At 42.4% G+C, this 23,283-nt stretch overlaps 1 protein-coding gene across 2 annotated transcripts in view; it reads left to right on the forward strand.

Annotated features, from left to right (window-relative positions):
* The window catches only part of MYRF (myelin regulatory factor), a 449,420-nt gene that overhangs the window by 371,720 nt on the left and 54,417 nt on the right, over nucleotides 1-23,283 (forward strand). For both annotated transcript variants that reach the window (XM_085648540.1, XM_085648541.1), the window contains 3 exons: nucleotides 497-565; nucleotides 12,359-12,438; nucleotides 12,954-13,079. In XM_085648540.1, the coding sequence (XP_085504666.1) occupies nucleotides 497-565; nucleotides 12,359-12,438; nucleotides 12,954-13,079 (275 nt within the window). The remainder of the gene's footprint in view (nucleotides 1-496; nucleotides 566-12,358; nucleotides 12,439-12,953; nucleotides 13,080-23,283) is intronic.

Here is a 23,283-nt window from a genome sequence, read left to right on the forward strand (position 1 = left end):
GGATTGGATTTTACTATTCGGGTCCACCTCTGGAAATGGATCTCAGTCCTAAGATTGCATGCCATCCCCTTGTGTAAACACCACTGTAGTTATTCTTCACTAGTGGGACTTATCGGACTTGCATAGAGCCAGCACACAGATGCACACACATACACACACCCCTAACTAATTTTGCTAAGCAAATATACAGTTAGTCTAATTAAACGGTTAGACTGACGCAGACCTGTACACATATACAACAATATGCGTAGACACACTTAATTTCATGATGAAATGAGTCTCTTTCCTAAAGTAGACTTTTCATGCAGCTAATGGATTTGCTTGTTATGTCACATGAAAAATAGCACTAGTTTTCATGAAGCATAAACTTAGAATACAAACAGTGCCCACTTCTGAAAATATTGTGACTAGAGACCTAAAGCCCAAACTGGTGAGACATTCCTACAAAGCTCAAATAAAGCATATGGTAATACTGTAAAATCTCTCTCTCTTGCAGCGTCATCTCCATGTCTACCCTATATGTCCTGAACTTGCGGAATGAGGACAACTTCCTGGATTCAGAAGAGTAGGTGTCCGTGAAAGGCAGGCTCCTCTGCACACACCAATGGAATTTCTTGTTATATTCCCTACTTTGGCAAGGGCCTGCTTGAGTGAATGTCAGTGGGAGCGAAGAGATGATGGTGCGTGATTGAAGGATGGAGTTCTGTGATAGTCCAGCATGAGGCCTTTAGTTTTTGTGCAATACAGAGATATGACTCATGGGACTCAGTAGACATCTGTGATCCCTAGAATCAGGAGGGCATGGAATGCTGATGTGTCTGATCTGTGGATGGGAACCATGAAGAGTGTGTCGGCAACATCCTGCACAGAGGAATCAACCATGGGTAGTGGTCGGGATGGATGTTGAGACCCTTCTTGGAAATAGTACTAGATATGAAAAGGCTGTCCTAGGTTTGAAGATGTGAGCCAGGGACATAGAAAAGGAGGTCGCCCTTGGAACCAGCATGTTATCTGGCCTGTTACACCAAGGTCTGGCGCAGGCAGCTGTGTTTCATTGAATTTATTAAAGTGTGATTGTTTGGGTTCTCTCCAAAGAGGTTCTGCCAGTCCATGTTATCAAGTAAGATGGTTGTTGCCTGTTATTAGTAAAGCTGATTTTTGAAATTCTGGTCCTGTACCTTTGAGATAATGTGGATCTAACCCTTCTCTTCTTGTTTCTCTCACCCTTCATTTCTTTTCTCTCATCGTTCTCCTTCTGATTTCTCTGACTTTGCCTTTGCGGTTTCTTTTACTCTCAATCTCATTTCTCTTTCAACCTTCTTTCTCTCTGCCCCTCTATCTATATCTTTCCTTACACTCTCTCCTTCCTCATTTTCAGTGTTTTCTCTCTCTTAACTTTCTCTGTCCCATTTCCACCTCATATTCTGTTCCTCTTTGTGCTTTCTTCCTTTCAATCCTCTCTCACTCTGTGGCCCCCTGTATTGTTTGTCTGTTGTCCTAATTAGCGCTCTAGCGCTGATTCACGCCTGCCGCAAGGTTCAATTTCAACACAGGGCCCTCCGGATCTTTGATACTCTCAACTCATGGTATGTTATATACAGGAGATTTTAAGTGATACTAAAAAACACGGCAACATAATTTTCTTACCTCCAACCAGTTGTTGATTTCTTCATCTGCATTACTCTCATTCCATGGATTGTATTCCCTTCAGTATCACCTTCACTTCATCACTTATCTTCCCTCACTGTCCAGTCCTAACACTTCATTTAGTTTAGCTGATTATTGCACTCACCAAGTCCATGGTCTTCATACTCCAGCATCCCTTATCTACATTCCCTCCTCAGACAGGCAATAGCTCAAAACTGCATCTTCATCAATATCACCAACAATCCATTACTGGTACTATCATCAATCTAACGCTGCCACTCATTCATCCATTGGTATCATCACCAATCCAGTGTTATCAAATGTTTCTGCAGTACTTTCTGATTATCGCTTGCATTACTTTGTAGTGTCATTCACATCCAAATGTCAACACATCCCTCTAGCACGTCATTGTACTTATCTTCTACTCTGTCATTCCATTCCATCGTTGTCTTTCTTCCATTATCCATTTACACTTTTCCCTTCCAGCCTCACTAGGCAACTGACTGTAATTTTACCTTCTTTTGGACTTTCTCTCTAGTTATCTTTGGCTTTTTTTCTTCTCTATTTTTCTTTCTCGCATCATCTTTATTTCTATGTTCTTTCTACTTTCTCTCATTACTGAATTATTCAGACTAGTGACTGAACTACTCTCTCTCAGTGACCTAGGAAATCAGTCTTAAACTTCAGTAAGCAGTGCCCTAATTCCCTATGAGTGGCTATATACTCCTAAATGCAATTTAACAATGTGCTATGCCCTGAACTATAATACATTTTCAACCTCTTCCTGTTTATTGGTTTAAAATGCCAGAATGGAGGAAAATAGATCGTCCATTAGGTAGATAAACATTCCGGAAGTCAGCACTCTGAACATTCACACTTAATATTTAGAATTTTAAAGTGATATCTACACACTATAGTTCCATAACACATTCATAGAAATCAAACATATATTCAAATTCCAGCATCTTATAAGAATACATAAATTAATTCGTGGGCACTAAACAAAAAAAAAAGAGAGCCAGTAAATGTATATTTCCTCCAAAAGATCTCCCCATTCCTCTTATGTTGCTTAATATTCAAAATTATCAGGCACATAAAATAATTCTTCAGCTAGCATAACAGAAAATATATTATTTTGCTGCTATTAGAAAGAAGGGGAGCGTTTCTAATTTCTACTGTGGCATGTTTAATGATCTAGCGAACAAGGTACCAATATAGAAAATTAAAATACAGAGTTTCCCAATGTGATCATTTTCCCTACTGCCAAAGAAAATCCCCCTGGTTGAAAAAAGTAAACAATTTCATGTTACTTTTAAAAGATGAAGGAATACCATTAATCTTGGAACATTTCATAGAAATGTACAAAGTAAAAATAAGCCAAGTTGATGAAGCACATTTAGGGAAAAAGCTTCTAAAATCCGATGCATCTGAATGATCGATATTTAAAGGCAGCTTAGAATCCAAATTATACCTCTAAACGCCTTCATTGTTCTACTTGTTATAGCTTCAGCAAAGTCATATAAGTTTAAGAATGCACAATCATTCCACACTATCCTTTCCCTCATAAATGCAACATTTGTTTCGATAAAAAACTAGTTTTTATGCACAAAAAACATCTATCATACTTTAAAAGACTTTCTCTAGTCATGTTCTAATTAGTACTGTAAAATTCATATACAAAGTATTAGTCAAACATTCATTTAATAATGCACCTTAACCCCCTGAGATGAGGCTGAACGAATACAGCAGTTATCACTTTGGGGCTTCCTTCCACTTGCTGTTTTATACCTCTACCCTATGTAACCAATCGAGTGAGCAACCTCTAAAGCTTCTTTAGAAATCAGCAGCGTATTGCGAAACCCTCTGCCTCCTCCACATCACATGGGCTTGTTTTTCAGTGTCTTAGTAGTCATTACTTTCTGGCTCACCTAATGAAGGCATCCCATAGTCGTCATAATGATACCTATCTCAGAGGAACAGACTACCCAAAATCATCTCATTACTTATTCCACTATAATCAGTATCAAAGTAATGGTATTTAAAACTGCCAAACATTCATTAGACACAATATCATAAATCCATTGATAATTCCCTAGATTAATTACAAACATTACAAATCAATGCAAACCTAACCAAACAAACAACACAACCTATTAATACTCCAATATCCATAAAACATTGGTTCGGAGCGCTCCAATCCATGTTGCACATTTTCTTGCTTAAAATATCTTTTCCACAACTACAGTGGAGGTTATCGAGCTCTTCATCTCCAGCACATCCATCATCCCCTATTCACCGACTAGTGAGCCATAGTTTCGGCCAACTCATTTTTAGTGTGCATCAAGATCATAAAAAAATAGTTTGGCTCTCTTCACTTGATATTTCCTTGTTGATATATCTTCTAATGCTAAGGACCTTTTATTCCATTTCCAATAGTTTTTATGCACCATATTATTCACTGCTTATATTTCCCAGTCCTCATCAAACTAGAAGGCAGAGTTTCTCTTATATAATTCCTTTCTGTCTTTCCAGAGCATTGCCAGTGGACTTATTATTCTAGATGATTGCATCATCTGTGAAAATGTACACCAGAACTGTGGTAATCGAACCAAAGGTGCATCGCCTCCTACCTCAGATAAATTGACACTTCATTGACTAGGTTGAACAGCGGTGGGTCTGAAACACGTCTGCCCGGCCATCCATACTTTGCAGACAATGCACCAGAAATTAATTGCAGCATCTCCTTGTGATCCATATCACTTGCATAGTTACGGTCCTCTTCACCCACTTCCAGGACTCCAGTGGCAGGAAGCACACAGACTCCCAGGCTCCCCTAGTCAACCGCAAAGCTGCATTACAGCAGCATTATGATTAGTCTGAGCACCATGCTTCGGGGCTCAGAGAGGGACTGGAAGGCTGTGCATGTTCTCCACCCAGGCTGTACAATACATCCTGGTAGAGAACAAGCAAAGTGCGCATGACTGTTTTGCCAGCCCAAGATGGCCGGTCAAACTGTCATGCACACTAAAGAGAGTGCCCACCACTCCTCCCCTTCAGCCGCGACCGCTGCAGGTAAGAGCGGTGGGGCCAGGTGAGGGGGAATTTCGAGAGACGACCACGAGGGAAAATTGATTATTTATTTCATATTCCCTCGTGGTCGTCTATCGCAAACCCCCTCACCTGGCCCCATCACCCTTACCTGCAGCGGCCGCGGCTGCTCCTCTGTGACAACCCAGGCCCGCTCCTAACCAGCTGAGCAACTACGGAAAAATAAAATTATTAACAATGCGTTATTATCATTTTATTTTTTCCTTTTTGACCTGCTCACAGAGCAGTGGGGCGACACTCCTTCGCCTTAGTGGAGCAGCCGCCCCTGGTTCCACTCCTTATTTTCCACAGAGACTCACATGGTACGGGTTATGAACTGAGTCAAATGCAGTTTTAATATCCACAAAAATGCATAGTGCCCGCCTTACTTTGGGCCTGATTTATACTTCCGAGTATGGTATTTACTCCAAAAGGGCGACAGGAGAGTAAACGTAGTCTGAATTTAAAGATGTCAACTGGGCCACCAGACCTCTCTTGACATTGGCAGGAACTCCAGTCACAGTGGTTCCCTTCAGTGCATTAAGAGTTTGGATGACAGTACCATCTAAATGATGGTACTAACCATCAAAATTTCCCCCCAAAATATATTTTCAAAACCAATTCCCAAAGTGGGACTTTGTTTTTATAATACTAAAACTAATGACCCCCACATGTTGATAGTCGTCTCCCAAGGTGTGTTGTCCATTTAGCAATTTTTACTGCCCTTTACCACCAGGTTTTACCTGGGGTTTGGGCAAGTGAACACTGGCTATTCGACCGCCTAATCTAAACTAGGTGGTTGGTTGAATTGCCAAACCTCTGACGACCTTTAATCCAACAGGCCGTTGGAAGAGTCAGCTATAGAGACAAAGCAGTCTCCTTCGCTGACATACTTAAGGTCCGCCCATCTTAAATCAGGCGGGTGGACCTTCAGTTTGGCAGAGAGGGTGCTCTGTTGCCAAACTCTAAATCAGCCCCATAATATTGACGTACTTTAGCAGAGATAAACATACACACTGTTTTTTTTGTACCCAAACTCTAGCTGAAATCTGCCTGAGCTGAGTAGTAATATCATTCTCATTGCCCACTCATGGAAACACTTCACTGTAACCCCTATGCTCTTTAACCAGAGGCACCTATTATGGGCATTGGCCGATTGGTCCCTGGATCACTTGCCTGCCCTTCTTAAATTTTGTGATGCACTTTGCCCCTTTACCTCATACAAAAAACTCTTGATAGCCATAAACATTCATTACAAATGTCATTGTAGGGCCAAGCAAATGGCTCTTCACCATAAAAACCTATCTTTATGCATCAGTGCCTGAGGCGTTTCACAGCTTGCTTGCATTACTTATTTAACTGCTGGACATGTTACCCCCACACATCCCAAACTTGTAATGGAGATGGACCCCAGAAATTCTTTCTCTTCCTCCTCTGAGTGGTCATAAAGAAGTGTATATTGCCTTTCTCAGCTTTATGCAGTCATAAGGGATACACCTTGGGAGTTATAACCTTTACTGCTACATTATCTTTCAATCTCAATCCTGGCTCCTTCCATCTCACTCCAGCTAGGAATCGGAGAGGAACCTCATGTAATCTCTTGTGCATCACAATTATTCTCCATTTGGTAGTCAATCCCATGATCCACGCAATCTGCCTTCTCCCTATATTGATTAGGTGCGGTCAATAATGGTGTACTACCATTATAGCCTAAATGTAAAGTGGGTCAACAAGTCAAAGCTCTCCCTGTATCTAAGGGCTTAATTCCCAAATCTATGTAGAGATCCTGTCACTCATCCAAGCTTTCATACTAGACATCTTGGACTTTTTTGAGTAGCAGACTAGCGCCCTGTTTTTTCCAAGCCGATTGCAAAGCTCCCCCACTGTCAGATTGCTGTTGCCCATGATCAACTTTGTCTTGTAAGCCAGTGGGGGCAATATAACCTCCACTCACTTCCAGTTATTTACCACCATTATTAATGATAATATTCTAATCATTTATGGCCAATTACAGGTGCATTATATTTTCTGACATCCTGATAACTAGACACCTCCTCCACCCTACCTTGGGCATGAATGGGATCCATTTACGGCTGGTACCATGTAAGTAACGTACCCTTCCGTGAGGGGTTCTCCAATCATAAAAGTTTGATAAATACAACAAATGTAAGATTGAACAATATATTTTATCAGCCCCTTAGAGCATGTTAAATCTTAAGGTCAGCCTGATCTGACCTGATTTGATATCTTATTCCAAAGGACATTTCATTTACTGTAAGGTTTAAAGATGTGTCAATGGTATTACATCCTTCGGTCAAGCAAGGGCGATGCACCAGCAGAATTGCCTATCCCTCATGTCAGAACAGGGTTTACTTATATAAGTGGTGTTGCACTTTCTTTTCCCACCGTACGAGCAACTAACATCTACTGTAAGATAAGCTGTGCATTAACTAGCAGGACCATATGAAAAGCAAGAGGGTTCACTGCCACTATTGTATTACATCAGTTCTGAATTAACCAGTGTATTAACTGCCCCTCAGCCTTGCACCATGAAGCTGAGCACATTAATCTTCACCACCAGCATCACCACACACTGATTTTTTAATTCCTTCACAGGCTGTCCAATGGACAGATCCGAGTGGGCCCTAACCTCAAGAGGGTCATTTTGATTTTGTCTGTTGGGTTATTGCACAAGGGAAAAGAAAGACAGGGCTCACACCATTCACTGCTTCCACAGACTGATTTCTCTCCCAGTCCCGAAAGGTTTGTGCCTAAATCCTCTATATTATGGGTTAACATGGAGGTCAGTCTCACGCCTAGCACCTTTAAGCTGCCGTGTTATGACACCATCCCAACTCTGATCTTCATATCCAAAAAGACCTTGTTGTTTTGGAGCTGCCATATTCTCTTGCTGACTCTAGCTCAAGGGGAGGAGGACATTCAGCGGAACTGATGAAATTATTGCAGAACTTTCCCTCTTGCCATAGAATACACACTGTTGCTGCTCGGACCAACGTTGTACCCAATTAAATTTTTCCAACTCCTTCACCATCCCCCACTGCCCTTCTCAAAATGAAGTACCTGCCCTGACTCCAATGTATACATTATTTGGGAATGTAAAGCGCAGTTTTCCGTAGGGTTAGGCAATGGAGGCCATTGTTGAGAATGTTAATAGCCTCTGTCATTCTAGATAAACCTCCAACACGCAAGATAAAAGTGCTCTAGCTCCGTCCACTAAAGTAGCTGAGGAATCTCCAGATGCAAGCGTATTCCTTCTTCTCTCTGTTGCCTTTCATAATTGGGCCAAACATAGCACCATCTTAAGCTACAAGCATTAAAGACTGGTATGGGAATCCAGGCTTTGCTAGTAAGAGAGGCTCTTTAGAGTTTTATCATCTTTATCATCAACCCCTTAGGAAACTGAAAAACTACTTGCATCCACCTAAACTTTGCTAGAATGCCATTGAATGTTGAGTGGAACCCTGGCGTCCCATTTCTCCACTGGAGCAGTAGTGGCCATAGACTAGCTGTTAGCTAATGGTGCCTTAGAGGAACCATGTATTTGGAACCCCAACTGTTTTTATTTGATTGTTTTTCCTCACGATGGGTTCCCCAATTACCTTGGTGTCCTAGCTAACCACCTAGTTCCCCTATTTAGAAAGGCGTAGAGTATAGTATGGAGAGTGAGAAATCTCTTGGAGAGGGATACCTCAAAGTTCATTACCTCTTTATTTGTGAGTTCAGTGGCTAGTCTTCACCTCTGCTTTAGTGTGTTAAATACAATTTTAGTAAGGAAAGTGTTTTTTTTGGGCTCTTTGAATAGTTTAACTTTGAAATTTCCATACAGTCAGTATTCTCTTCCTTGTCTGCCACTCTTACTCACAGGGGGGAGGGTTGCTCATTAAGCCACCTTCTTTCCTCCTCCCTACAAGGCGTTGCCCATCAGAGATTTGAGGTTTTGGAAAGACCTACCATCCATCTTCGAGGGTACAGCTTGTAAACTCAATTAAAGGTCTCTCATAAAAAGAAAGAACCAAGAACTTGTGGGTGCTTCTGCAGCTGAGCACCTATTTCATCTCCCTTCTTCCTCCATTTTCCAACTGCATTGGCTAGTCAGGAGGCAACCCCGCTCCATCTATTCCATACCAGACCTGATGATGAAGGTGTTTTTACTATTCCAGGTGCGCTTTGGCTGCAGCGCAACTGCCTAGAAGCTGCTCACACCAAATATTGAAGAGATTAATGCAGTGACAGTCTATGCAAGAAAATCCCTAGGGCCACATTCCATTGAAAACTATAGGGATTAAGGATCCTAGGGTCGGTTATTCTTCATTAAATAATGTCCTGAATCCCAAATGATCTAGATGATGCTTTTAAACTGTTTCTAGTATCCCTCAAGACAGCAGAGTTGTTGATTTTTAAGTTCTTCTATTGGTGAAGGCTGGATGAATATTAACAATGTTTTGTCAATGAAGAGATTAGTAAATAGACCTCACCTTTGCAATTCTTCCTGTTTGTGTCTCCTTTCCCAGTTATAATACCTTCAAGAGCTTTTCAAAAGTCAGGTGCCTACTTCAATAGCAAAGCAGTATCCTATTTTCTAAATGCTTCTAGTGATTCGATACTACCATAGTTCTTTATCAGTACCAGCCACTGGACAGCACACTTAACTGAACAATACAAAGCACAATGACTCAACAACCAAGACAAGTAACGCTAGTATAATCTGAAGGCTTTTTAATTTTGATCAGAAATATTTGTGAGGAGCATAAACGGACACATTGTTTAATCTGAGGCGTGTGATGGAGCATTCCATGGCTCCCCTCTCCACACAGGTAGCATCTGCCCCCAAAGCTCTGGAGAAGTCTTTCAATGAGCACAACTTTCGTGACATGAGGAGGTAAACAAGTCACCTTCTTATGGAAAGTTCAGCCAACCAAAACCAAATCACATACTATGGACAAAGGGGCAAAAAAGTTTGCTTGATAACACAAACAAGCCTAAGTTGCCCCAGACCTGCCGACTGAAATGCAATCTCTTTCAATGATCTCTCTGACAGTCCTGGTCGATGATCATCATGATGAGGCCGGGTGAGCTGCCATCGGTCATCGGAGTCTGTTGATTACTGCATCTTCCACCAGGAGGAAGTGGTGCAAACAGGAGCTAACAGGATGAATATAAATGGCCGTCCTGAAGACCCTTTTAACATCTTTGGTTTAAATTAGTGACAAGTGATATTAATGCATTGGAGACAGGTACTGGTAGTGGGGAGCGGATAACAAGAAACATGAAATTATTTTTAGACCACCTTACACTTTGATTCCCTGAGTTTAAAGGGCACTTTTACAGTAGCGACAATGTTCCAAAAATCATAAAGTGAAACATTTCACACTCCAAGAAAAGGAGAATCAACACAGACCGTTATCCCAAGGCGAAGCCAACTTTGACTCTTGGAAGTGACACATTTTTGTACAGTGATGTTGACTGCCGGTTTGATATCATACCTCACTATTCCTTAATTAAATTAATTTTTCTGAGACTCTTGAATACTAAATTCAAATAATACCATATAGCAACTGGAGCTGAAGTTATGTAGTCCAGCTATTCCCACCTCATCCCTTCTCCCCCCGTATTTGCTCCTGGACTAAAGTATATAACTTTTGTTCTGTATCAGGCACTTTAATAGTAGCATGTGCTTTGAATTACCAATGCAAAAACGGCCAACTGGTAAAAAAAAACAATGTTGTACTGTTGGTCGGTCGATGCAAATCCCCTTTTGGAATGGATCAGTTGGGGCAAATTGCTTTACGACTCTAGACGACCAATGGAAATGTTACTGCAAAATTGTTCAGCATTGCTGCAAATGTTATCTAAGCCCTTATGGCAAAATAAAGTACGCTTGTATTGTACTGCATTAAAGATGAATTTATAGTGCTTCACTAGATGTTGAAGTGCATTGGCAGACGGATAGGTTATGTTTGCTTGGAAAGTGATTGGTTTCTAGCATTGCCTATGTAGGGAGTGTTTTGGTGTTGTGTGTAATAACCAGAACGGTGGTCTTATCACGTCATATGTCACTGCACCAGTGTAGCAAAGAGAAGTGATGGATAGAACGCTTAAGCTTTATGGTACTGTGTCTGATTGAAATGGTGTGGGATGCGAGTGTGGCTAGTATGTTGGTGGTGCTGTGAATGTTAAGCAGCTGCTTGCAATTCTTGAATGAATGCAACTGTATAGCTGTGCTTATGTATTGAATGAAATGAAGGAGAGTCACACATAGCTGCACATGTCATCATGCCTACCATCCCTGATGGAGAGATTTGGGTCTGGTTCTTGGGTTATCCGCTGCCTTCAATACCTTCTTTATGGGAGATTGATTCTGGCTCCTGGTGCTTTCATACTTCATCATATGTTGGAGAAATCTTTGCTGCTTAATCTCCACACGGTCATGGATATATAATGTGTACTTGATGGGGAAGAATTCCATACTTTAGTTATCTACATAGAGACAGTCAGTCCTTTTGCAGATGTTCTTCTTGCGTTATTAAAAGAAGGTCTATGGAGATTTTTCTTGGGTAAAAGGTTCTCTTATAATGGTATCTTTGAAGTTTTCCTTGAATAAAAGTTGGGCCCGAGCCATAGATGGCCCTGTGGGCAATACACATTGCTGTGAAGAAGAAGCATCTAGTCATGGTAAACCAGTCAATTGCTTGTAAGGCTGGAGTGATTTGGTCTTGCATGTGTAGGTGCATGAGTTGGTTTGCTGATGTCTTTGGGATTCTTTCAGGTTTTGCAGTAGAAACAAAGGGGGATGCCCTTGGAGTGCATTTGCTTATATTAACTGAGACATCACAAGGGCACTGGTATCCAGCAGCCTCTGTGAAAGACTCTGATACTGTAAAATGTGTCAGTTTTCATGGTGTGAAAAACGCATCTTGTGACTTGATTCACTTCAGAGATTAGGGATAGACCGGATTCATGACCATTCTCAAATTTCTTATATTCTGAATGTTCTGGTGTTTGTCAAGTAATAGCTTATACTCCCTCCTTCCCTCTCCATTCCAGACATGGGTTATTACAGGTCTCCATACACAGTTAAGGAGTAATGTAACTGCCTCTTGAAATTTGGGAGATATGATTTACAGCTTTAATTTTCCTTCATTCTTGCAGTTTCTTTTTACAAGTCTCTACCTGTTTCTCTCTTGCTGTCTTTCTCTCCATTTCTCTTTCTGTGACTCTGCCACTCTTACTGTTTTTCTCTCTCTCTCTCACCCCTCTCTCTCTCACTCTGTTTCTCTTTCTCTGCTCTTTTAGACTTTTTCCCTGTCTATCTCACATACTTCCCCCTTTCTTGTCTCTTTCTCTTTTTTGCCTGCCTCTTTACCCCTGCTTCTTTGAATTCTTTCCTCTTTTTCCACTGTATCACACTCTCTTACTTTCCTATGGCTTTCTCGTTTTCTCATTCTCCCTCTCTATTTTTTGTTTCTCTACTTAATACTTTTTTTCTGCTGATTCCTAACACTCTTCCTCTGTCTCTTCCCCCTTCTTCATCTCTCTTCCCTTTGTACTTCATTTTTCTGTCTGATATGCAATTAATTACTATTGAATGCTCTTTAAACGTTAGGTCCAATCAGGATACAGTGACATCTCAGCTTGGAAGCACTACACCTGCACATCATCTCACCACTGCCTTATCTGAGAATGGTAGGTATTAAAATTCAGACCTACATAAGGGGTAGGAAAGAGGGAGGGGTGAGGAGTGGAGAGAGGAGGAACAAGTCTACGTGAGAGCGGAATTTTGAGAATATGTTGTGGTGGAAGCAAAAATAATAGAAATGTATAAAGAGGGAAGAGGGAGATGGCTGGGTATACATGGAGAGAAGTAGAGTGCAACAGAGGGACTACAGTAGTGAGGATTAGGGAAAGACTAGATGAGTCACTCAAGTAACATTAAGAACAACAGAGAAGGAAACGGAAAAAAGGGGGGAAAGAAGGGAGAGGATCATAAGCTTATAGAGAGAGAAGAAAGTGTACAGAGAGCAAGGAAGTAGATATGGGAGAAGAAGGGGAAATATGCAAGAGAAAGGTTGGAGATAAAGAGAGTGGGGGATAGGGAAAGAATGAGAAAAGTCTAAAAGGAATGAGAACAGTGGAAAGAGGTGTATACTCAGTTGCATTGACTGACTCTCCCTGGCTCCTCTCTCTTCTCTCTTTTGCAGGGCCCATAGACTTGTGTTTTAACCCTTCGTGTACTGAAGTTGTGTGTTGTCCTATGGAGCCCACCAGTGTCTTGCCCTTTTTCACCGCAACTAGTGTTCCTTCCAGCACCCTCCAGTTTCGGTCTGGTAAGAGCCACAGAATGGATGATATTAGAAGACAGACTTCACTATAGGACTGGTCACAATTCACAGTGTTGCCTGGCCTGGGTGCCTTGAGATTTAGACAAGTGGCTTTCGAAGTGCTTGATGATCTACAAATTATCTGAGTCACAGTAGGGGTAAAGAATCTTAGGTTTATTCTTCTCTGGCATTGTATCCTTCTTTATGCTAAAAGAAAAGGCAATGCTGTCTCAAATATGGCATCCTTCTTAGATTTGCAAGCTGTAAATATTTACTGCAGTAGGAGAGGAACTACCCCATTGAAAGGAATAGTCTTAGCAGGGAAGTCTGTGAAGGATACTCTTATGGGTGAATCATACTGGTGAGCAATTCTCTCTTTATTAGCATAGGATCCTTCTGAGATGAACAACTCTCATAGAATAGTAATTGCTTGTGAATCTAGCTATACCCACGCTGGAGAAGTTTGCTAACACCAGGGAAAACTTAACTATGTCACAGGCTCACAGGGAATATCCATAATGTTTTCTGCTTCAGGTGAGAGTTGCACTGTGACAAGATACCCATTAGCTAGATTAGCCTCTCTTAAACTGTGGTCCTCTCACCCATTGGGTGCCAAGACACCTACTCAGGGGGTCTGTCATTGTTTAAAAAATTAAATAATATTAGTAGATTGATAGAGTATGTGTACATAAAAAGCAAAACGTAAACGTTATAATTTAAAATGCTAAGGAAAATGTGAAGACATTTTAAATTGGAAGCTAAAAATTAACTTGGTATCCTTATATTGATTTGTGGGAGTCAGGCAATTACAGCAAACAAATGCTAGTATGGGTGATTGGTGACCTCAGTGGACGCACTGGTATGTACTGCCAAAAAGAGACAGCTCATTAGAAGCAAAAAAAGACAAAGGGCCTTATTACGAGTTTGGCGGTCCTGGGATCACCATACTCACAGTGGCAGCCCGACCACCACCACCCATCCGCCCTATTAGGAGTTTTGGCTGTGGGACCGCCACAAGACCACTGCCTCCGCCGGGTTCAAGGAACCCACTGCAGCGGCGGTCTACAGATGGCCTGAATATGAATCCGGTGCTGAAACCTGCACTGTTGAGCATATTACGACCTGCATATCCACTGCTACATATCCACGCCCTTTCCTGGCGGTGGACCCACCACAAAAAGGGTGGTGGACATGCAGGTAAGGAGGCCCTCACAGGGCCCCTGGCATAATCTGCGCCTGGGATGCATGCGGATGGGCACATGTTGTGTCCCCCTGGAATTGCTCCCTTGTTCATGCATGGTGTGGCATGCACAACATGGTACATGCCACACCATTTAGGAACGTGCTGCAGGCTCTCCCACAGTGGCATTGTGCTTGTTAGGCTCTCCTATGAGCTGAACATTACCGCTCTCTCACGGTGGCATTGTGCTTGTTAGGCTCTCCAATGAGCCTAACATTACCACTGCCGTGAGACCACTGCAGCACCGCCCTCTGTCAATGTATTATAGTCATAATCCAGTGGTCGGGTGCAACACAGGCTTGGCAGTCTTCCTAGGGGCACAGCAGTGGCGGTCCCAGGCGAAGACCGCCAAACTCATAATAAGGCCCACAGTTATTTACTAGAGTCTAGCATGTTGCTTCATCCAATAGAGATAATAACAAATGTTGAAAAGCTCCAACTTTTCAAATTGAATTCAAGTTTAGATTTTTGTACATTTTTGTTTGCGAAGTAAATGAAATATTTTATAATCTGTGTATTTGTTGCTGAAGGCTTTCTTGCATCCCTGGGGGCCAACTACTCCTCCTATTACCGCCAGGAAGTACCACACAGCAGCATGGGTAAATTCTCATAGCAGGCCACGCCCTCTTTGCCCACCATTCTGCAAACGCGCTGCCTGGCACGCTCTTGAATGGGGATTAAAGTCCCCTTCAATGCTGGGGCCAACTAGCCTACCTCACTCCTCCAGTAAGCCCCATCCCCCGGAGCCTGGCCTCTTAGTTGGGGACTGCGGGTGGAGCCCTAATGCCCCTGCCGTCCCAGCCGGCTCGCCTCCTTATGCGGGAACCGGCAATGGTTTTGGACAAGGGGAGTTGCTGATGTGCAGCTCCCCTTGTACAAAAGCAATTCTGCTTCGCTTCATGGAAGCGAGAGCAGGTTTCCTGCTCTTGCTTCCATAAAGCAAAGCAATGTTTGCTATGACACGGCGGGAGCCGTGCTCCAACCCTGTCATGCATGTAGCCCCGGGGAGGTGGTGGTCACCGGGGCTGGGGTTCCTCAACGGACCCCCGTTTTTTAATAATTAGTGCCCCGGGGAGGTGGCGGTCCCCGGGTCTGGGGGGGGGGGGGGCGTGAGGCCCCAGCCCAAAATAAATAAAAGCCCCAGGGATGTGGCAGTCCCCTGGTCAGCATGGGGGGAGCCCCCATGCACTTTTTTTTATAACAAGGCCCCAGGGAGGTGGTGATCCCCGTGGCTACGGGGAGGCTGTGAGCCCCCCGCACATTATCAGCAAAGCCCCGGGGAGGTGGCCATCCCCGGGGCTGCGAGGACCCCCGCAGGCCCCCGCACCATAATAAAACATTGCCCCCGGGAGCTGGCCCACCCGGGGGCTTAAAAAAATTAAGTGCAGGAGCCCGCGCTTTGTTTTTAAAAAACAAAAATTCTCCCGAATTCACGCACCTGAGGCGACTCAGGATGAAAATTTTAAAAAGAATGCTTTTTTTGGGCTCTGGGGGTCCCTGTGGGACCCCATTACCAGGCCTATGGGGGTCAGGGTGTTTTTACCCTGCCCCCTTTTCTTCTTTTTTTAATGTTTTTCTCACCTTTTTTCCTGTGACTCGGTACTGAGTCACAAGATGGCTGTCCACACTTCCTGGTTTGAGGTGTTAGCAGCCAATCAGAATTAAACTCGTGCTCGAGAGGGTTCGCGGATCCACCGCGGTCACTACATATATATAAGTATTTTAAAGATGAATATTTCAGAAACTACTGGACGGATTTACACCATTTATAAAAAAGCATGCTTTCTGAACCAAGAGCTACCTTTTTGCCAAATTTGGTGTAATTCCGTTCACCAGTTCGGGGTGTAGCTTTGTCTAAAGATTCCTATAAAAATTAACATGGAGAAAATGTGTTTTGGGACCCCCTTTTTTCTCGGCATCCGCTTGACAAATCACCCCGAAACTTTCAAGACACAAGCTGACCGGAGTTCCCCATTAGTTTTGAAAACTTCGTGAAGATTCGTCAAACGGCGCCAAAGATATTTGCAAAAGCAAAACCGCTTTTCCTATGGAAACTAGGTCTCAACTATAACTACCTACTGGTGACCGCGCTGGTTGCGCGAATCTGGATGAAATTATTTAAAAAAAAGAAGTGCGGTCTCCCCCCTTCGTTTGTTCAGTCAGTCAGTCATAACCACTTTAATCGATTAATTAAAATCATAAAAGTACATCACAATAATTCGTACACATAAAAACTTTACAAAATACAGTTTAAAAAATAGTTCACATAGTGGTCGACCAAGCCAATAAATATGCCCCTAACAACAGTATACAAACTGAGCATCAAGTTTTTTCCTTTTCCTTACCGCAGTTACTAAAAAATTAGCAATATTAAAAATTATCCATGGGGAGTCAAGTAATTGAAGGTACATCAGTGCTGGTTTTACTTGGTAGAAGCCTCTCCCTTGTAGCAAAGGTAAAATGTACTTTGTTCTAATTACTGTGTAATGGTTACAGAATAGGATAAAGTGCGTAGTATCCTGAATTGAACTGTCGTCGCAATTACACAAAGCAGCATCTTCTGGTTTGCACCAACCTTGAAAACTACCTAAATTAAAATGTATTAAATTAAAACGAAATCTTGTCAGCAGCCAGCGGTGAAAATGATTCGAGACTAGTCTAAGATAGGGCTCAATCTGGGGGGAAGTTATTAATAAAAAATGTGGCCTTACTGATGCTTTATTGAGTTCCACCCCCTCCCGCTCTAGAGACCTTAAAGTCAGGAATTGGGTTTTAATCTGGTTAACATCCCCTTTAGCAATTGTTTTTGGATTGTCATAGAGCTCAGGGCGCCCTAAGATGTAAAATGATTTCTTAATGTACAGGAGCCACGGTATATCTAGAGCTCTATCTAGCCCCATACAGTCTTTTAAAATCAGTCGATTCAGGGAGAGTTCGGGGTTCAGCCATGTTTTCAACCAGAATACCAGGGGGGCCAGGCTAATATTCGTTTGTTAAAAAGCCCCCGGGTGGGCCAGGTCTCGGGGGCAATACCAAATTATGGTGTGGGGGCCCATGGGAGCCCCCACAGCCCCAGGGACCGCAACCTCCCTGGGGCTTTATAATTTATGCGGGAGGCTCGAGCCCCCCCACACTGCCCCGGTGACCACCATCTCCCTCTTGATGCACTGCTGGTGGGGCAAGGAGGTCCTCTTGTGTCCTGAGGACCTCAGGACACAAGTGGACTTCATGCCCGAGCAGCAGTGGGCCAGGCGGTGCATTTGCAGAGTGGTGTAAAAAGGGGGCGTGGCCTCGGACCACTCTTAGCAATCCAGCTGTGTGAGGCTTACTGGAGGTACCTGCTGGGCTAGTTGGCCCCCAGGGACCTTCAGGAGGCAAGGGGACTTAATTCCACAACTTAAAATGCGCCAGGGGGCGCATTTGCAAAGTGGTGGAGAAAGGGGGCGTGGCCTGTGTCCACCTCTCAGCAATCCCACTGTGTGGGGCTTACTGGAGGTAAGAGGTAGGCTAGTTGGCCTCAAAGGACCCCCAGCAGCGAAGGTAGCTTCAATGCCCATCCAAGAGCGCGCCAGGGAGTGCGTTTGCAGAGTGGTGGGTAAAGGGGCCGTGGCCTTCTATGAGAACTAGGCCATCCTGCTGTGTGGGACTTACTGGAGGTAATAGGAGGGGTTGTTGGCCCCCAAGGATGTCCTTGGGGCCAACTACCCATTTTGTTACCTCCACTAAGTCCCACACAGTGCGATTTCTAAAAGGTCTTCGGAGGCCACGCCCCCCCTTTCTCCACCACTCTGCAAACACGCCTCCTGGCACACTACGGGTTGGGGGATGAAGTTCACTTTACTCCTGAGGGACTTTGGAGGCCAAGAAGCCCTCCTGTAAGTCCTAGCAGCAGAATTCCTGAGCGCTGGTCAGAGGCTTTGCCTCATTTCTCCACCACTCTGCAAACGTGACTGCTACGTTATAGATATAAATTTGCAGTTAAAAAAACCTTAAAAATTAATTTAAAAAAACATAGGTTTCAGGGACGTAATAGTTTGTAATTAGCATTTTAAAAAATGTAGAAATTCACTGGAAAAACCATAGGTTTCAGGGACGTTATAGTTAGAAATTAGAATTTAAACAAGTATTTGCATAGCCAATAGGTCTCGCTTTTGGGACCTTAGAAGTATTTAGTTATGCAGCATAATATCCTTGGTGCAACAACATCAACTGTTGCATGGCTAAACACTTATATGGTCCCAAAGGCGCGACCTATTGGCTGTGCCAACGCTTGTTTTTAATATTGGCAGTGTTTCAGCTATCTAAATCACTAATAAAACTGAAATTGATTTTGGTCCGAGTACCCCGAGACAATTTAATCATACAGATCCCAAAACAAAAGCAACAGGGGGGAGAGTCCTTTAAAAAGAAATACAAATCTCTTCCTTGCAGACAGAATTGTACAGATATCACACTGTATGTTAAAATCAGTACTAGCCAGATGTCAGTGGTGTGCAAGTGGCGCTAAAATCAACACTTCAAAACTATACCCTTGTCGACTGCAATCAGTGATGGCAAATAATGTGTGCAGATACATCATAGGAATTATCATAATCAAACTATTAGGGACATTTGTAATCAGGGCATGCTTATTGCAGCTATACTCACTGGGGTTGGAAAAACATTCTTGCCTGGATAGACATTTTCATAACCGTTCAGAAATACCATGTAATCTAGTCTTACCAAGGAGGACAGGTATCCCAAGCATGTAGGCATGCCAAATATAGATGGTATTGTGGAAATTTATAGATGGTTCATCATTACAGATGGGCTGTAGTCGGCACCAAATTAAATGTGGACACAGTAAAACAGTATTAACATAGAAATGCCTGCTATACACCATAAGGGCAGATTTCGGACATGCCTTTGACGGATTCTTTTCCCCCAAAACTTGGCTTCAAACAGACAGTGAAGTTGAATTTCATTGCAGAAAGGTAGACTGATAGCTTTTAATTAACCAATTCTAAATAGGCATGGGACCTGCATAGTAAGTAACAGCAGCTAGTAAGTTTAACGTGGGCTTGCTCTCTCCGTCATCTTCCGCCACCGCTCCGCCTAGTACAGCAACTCAAGACGCACTAAGAGCACAGCTTTGGTCACTCACTTACGAGACAAACACAGTTACCACTAATCTAATCTAATCTCACTGCAAATTCTACAGTCTTACATTTAGGCCCTCTGCCACTATGTAGCGTGCAAATATGATCACAATATTTTAATACCTGTAGTACTTTGAGAACTAGGCAAGAGCACTTCATCGAACGCACTGAAAACACTGCTAGTAACCTACCATTATTGTGTTTGGGGCGAAGCAGTATCATATCTAGCACTACAATAAAGCATTGAAAGCGGAGCCTAGCACCATTTAAAACAGATTCTGCTGGGAGAATTAATCCACCTGTTAGATAACTTACTTAGAAAGCATTTGGGTTATCACAGACACGGAACGTTTATTAAGACAACAAGCACGCGCCTCGCGCGGCAGCAGGGGGAGGGGAGAGAGGAGGGGGCATGCGCGATTCCCTTGTGGGAGCGAGCAGCAAGGCACGATAATTGATAACATATGGCGCCAGCTGCTTGCTCCCGCAAGTGAATCGCCAGACGTGCACGCGTTGCCATTGGAAGCAATGCAACGCGTGCACGTTTTTGACGGGAATGCTGTGCCGATTACTAAAGGTCTCTTTCCTATGCAGCGCATGCGCATGTGCGCTGCGTAGGCGAGACTTGAAAAGGTCATCTTGCTAGGTGACTTTAATTTATGGTTTGATTTTCAAGCTAGCCCAGCCAAACAAATTTAGATGCTCGCCAGAATATTTTGATCTGAATTTGACCAAAGCTTGGCATTTACTTTATGCAATCATTACATCAGTCAATATTGTTGATATAATATATCCCATCCAACTAAATTGAAGTAATCTTGTTTCACTTTTAACTATCAGAACACTTCAAACAAAAGCACGAATGCACATCCATGAAACTAGAATTATATGCAAATAGAAAATTTGCTCTCTACAGCAAATATCCAATCATATGTCTCCAAACATTTGTTCTTGGTTGAATTCTGTGAGAAATACACTTCCAGATGAAATGATGTCGCTTGCATGATTTGCTGGCCTGAATTTTAGATGAGAAGATGCCTGTAATAGAGCAAACAGTAAAGAATTATGAAACATTAACAGCCCTGGTGTGAATTACGTGAAATCAAGCTACAAGGAAGCCATCTTGAGCAAAAATGGCGCAGAAATTATGATCCTAATTGTAACACAGAATATGACCTCTTAATTAAAGTCTGTCAAGTCCAGAAAAAATCTTTATATTATTCAGACTGACTGTTTAAATGCACCTAATTTGTGTAAAAATCTCTTTTGTATTTTAAGTGAAATGCATGTACCTGCTGTTTGCCTGTCTTCTATAAGGCCACTGGTTAAATTCTGAGAAAGTTTTACCTCTTTCTTTGGTAATAAAATTCAGAAAATCAGAGTACAAACTGGGAAGGAGTTGTTATCTTAACCTGCCTGTCTCACTCAAAGTCCAATGCAAGAGGCAATCATAGCTACACTGGTAAGATTTCGGCCAATCAGGAGCTGGACGAAGCGGGCCTCTGCCTCCTGAGGCGATAATGCTCCAGCATCATGGATATGGCAGCTTTTGTTAACCAGTCTAACTATGTTTGCTCATCTTTTTTAATAATTCTCTGGAATCAAAGCCAGTACCCACCAAACTGGTTTCACCAAGGCAGGAGTACAGAACTTGTTGTAGTTTCAACTATAGCTGATCTTCATCCAATGGTAGAAAGAGACGGAATGGAGGGGTTAGTGCCACTCAATTTGTATGCAGCCTTTGACACCTTACACTTAACATCTTGCTGACTGACATCGGAATCTAATTTAAAGTACTTGACTGGTTGGCAAGCCACACTCAAATGGTCACGATTCCATCGTTTGCGCAAAACCAAGAGCTTTCAGTTGTGGTGTTTCTCAAGGCTTATTGGGTAACATCTATATGCAGTCACTGGCAAAACTTTTGTTTATCGTGGCAACATATTCTTTTCTGTATGCTGATGACACACAATTGATTAAACTCTTCACAAACCCAACCTCTGCCTTGACAGACAGCTCATCCACCCTCTCAAACTCCTTTCTATGATCTGAACTGGACCGAAGTCCTCCTGATAACAAAAAATATTTGCAAACATGGTGTCCTGATTGTTTCATAACTGCAATAGGACCAACAAGTGTGTCATGTAGCAAATATGCTTTTCTGACAGTTAAAGTTGTTAAGATTGGTGCTTCCAGTTATCGAATTCAAACACCAAGTCAAGATTGTTGCTTCTGTTATTGAATTGAAAAACACCAAGCTACAATTGTAAAGGTGTTTGTGCTGTCTAGACTGGATTATGGCAATGCCTTTTATATGGACTGTGCGAATAGTTCATTACACCAGCTAAAGCTTGTTCTAAACGTGCGGCAAGTCTAATATAGTACCCAGATTAAGAAAAGAATGCACATCTCACCAACCTTAAACCATTTGGATTTGCTGCCAGTAAAAAATAGAATTTGCTTGAAAGCTATGGCAATAGTATATAGAGCAGTTTATCTACCTATTATAGAAATTGGAGCAAAAAGAAATCCCTTTCACAGCCCAAGCAGAATTCTATTCATTTCGTCGAACAGTTCATAAAACTCGGACATGTGAATTGGGTGAGAGGGCTTTCTCTGTTGCCCCTGCTAAAAATTGAAACACCTCATCTCTTTCACTTTGTAAGAAATCAAATCTAACTCCATTTGAGGAAGCCTTGGAAATGTATGTTCTATGCATTCATTATATTGCTGCATTGTTTAATTTTCCTATTTAACCGCCATGATGCTTTGGGGGAAGTGCTATATAAGTAACCCACCATAGACAATAAATATTCAAATTTTTATGCACTGATGCCATGAATGTTATTACCCACAAGCATATTGCCAATGAAAATTAAATTCTAAACAGATATAAATGTGATGTATTTTTTCGAGTGTCCATTAAATATGGTTTAGATTTGCATCAGTCGTAGCGTCATGAAGCATCTTTAGCAGTGAACAATTTATTGGCAGGAGCCTAAGCATTGAATTTCTAGGTGCAGCAGAAAAATAAATAATTAAAATAACCGAATAGAAGATATGTTTGTACGTCTCATTCTTGAAATATTTGTGCTTTAGGTAAGGGGCGAGAAAAGGGATGAATGAAAAATAAATTAAAATGATCACCTGTATTTCCATAAAAATAGGGGACAGATGGTGTGTGGTAATTTATGGCCCCGCCAGACTCATTTTGCCCCCACTCATTTTGCCAACAATCATATCTTTAGAAGTAATCTTCCAAACGTCATCTTTCTTCCAGTAAAGTCAGACCTTAGAAAAACAGATAATTTTTCTAATTAGTCGAATGTTGCATTCTGATTGTGACTTGCGGGTTTTTTTTAATACATTGAGGCGTAATTGGCTTATTTAAATGCACGCTCTTTGAAGGGAGCTGGCTTAATTTTGTACAGAGAAAAATAATTGATTCCCCCCTTCCGTTTCCCACAAAATTGTAATTGTATTTATATAGCGCTTACTACCCCTGACGAGGTGCTGAAATTGGAAGACACGTACACAAAGTGTACTTCACAATTATCTCAAAGGGAGTTGTTTTGTTAGTTTTTTTCACGTAAATTAAATGCATTCCGAAGTCTTTTTTTTCTAGAGCAAAGAACACACACTCACTTCAAAAAGATGTTTCTTGCAAGTGGAATGCCCTTCTCCCAGGACTTCTTATCAGCTGAATGCGTCAGATAGACACATCGAAGTGACCTTTGTGGGGACACAAAGGCTCTGCGTGACAAAAGAGGTGTCCGTAGGCGCCCGTGAAAAGGGGCAGCTGTAAAGGGAGCCGGGAAGGGCGCCCGCTGCA

Source organism: Triturus cristatus, chromosome 3_2 (assembly GCF_964204655.1).
Source record: "Triturus cristatus chromosome 3_2, aTriCri1.1, whole genome shotgun sequence".
Taxonomy (NCBI): domain Eukaryota; kingdom Metazoa; phylum Chordata; class Amphibia; order Caudata; family Salamandridae; genus Triturus; species Triturus cristatus.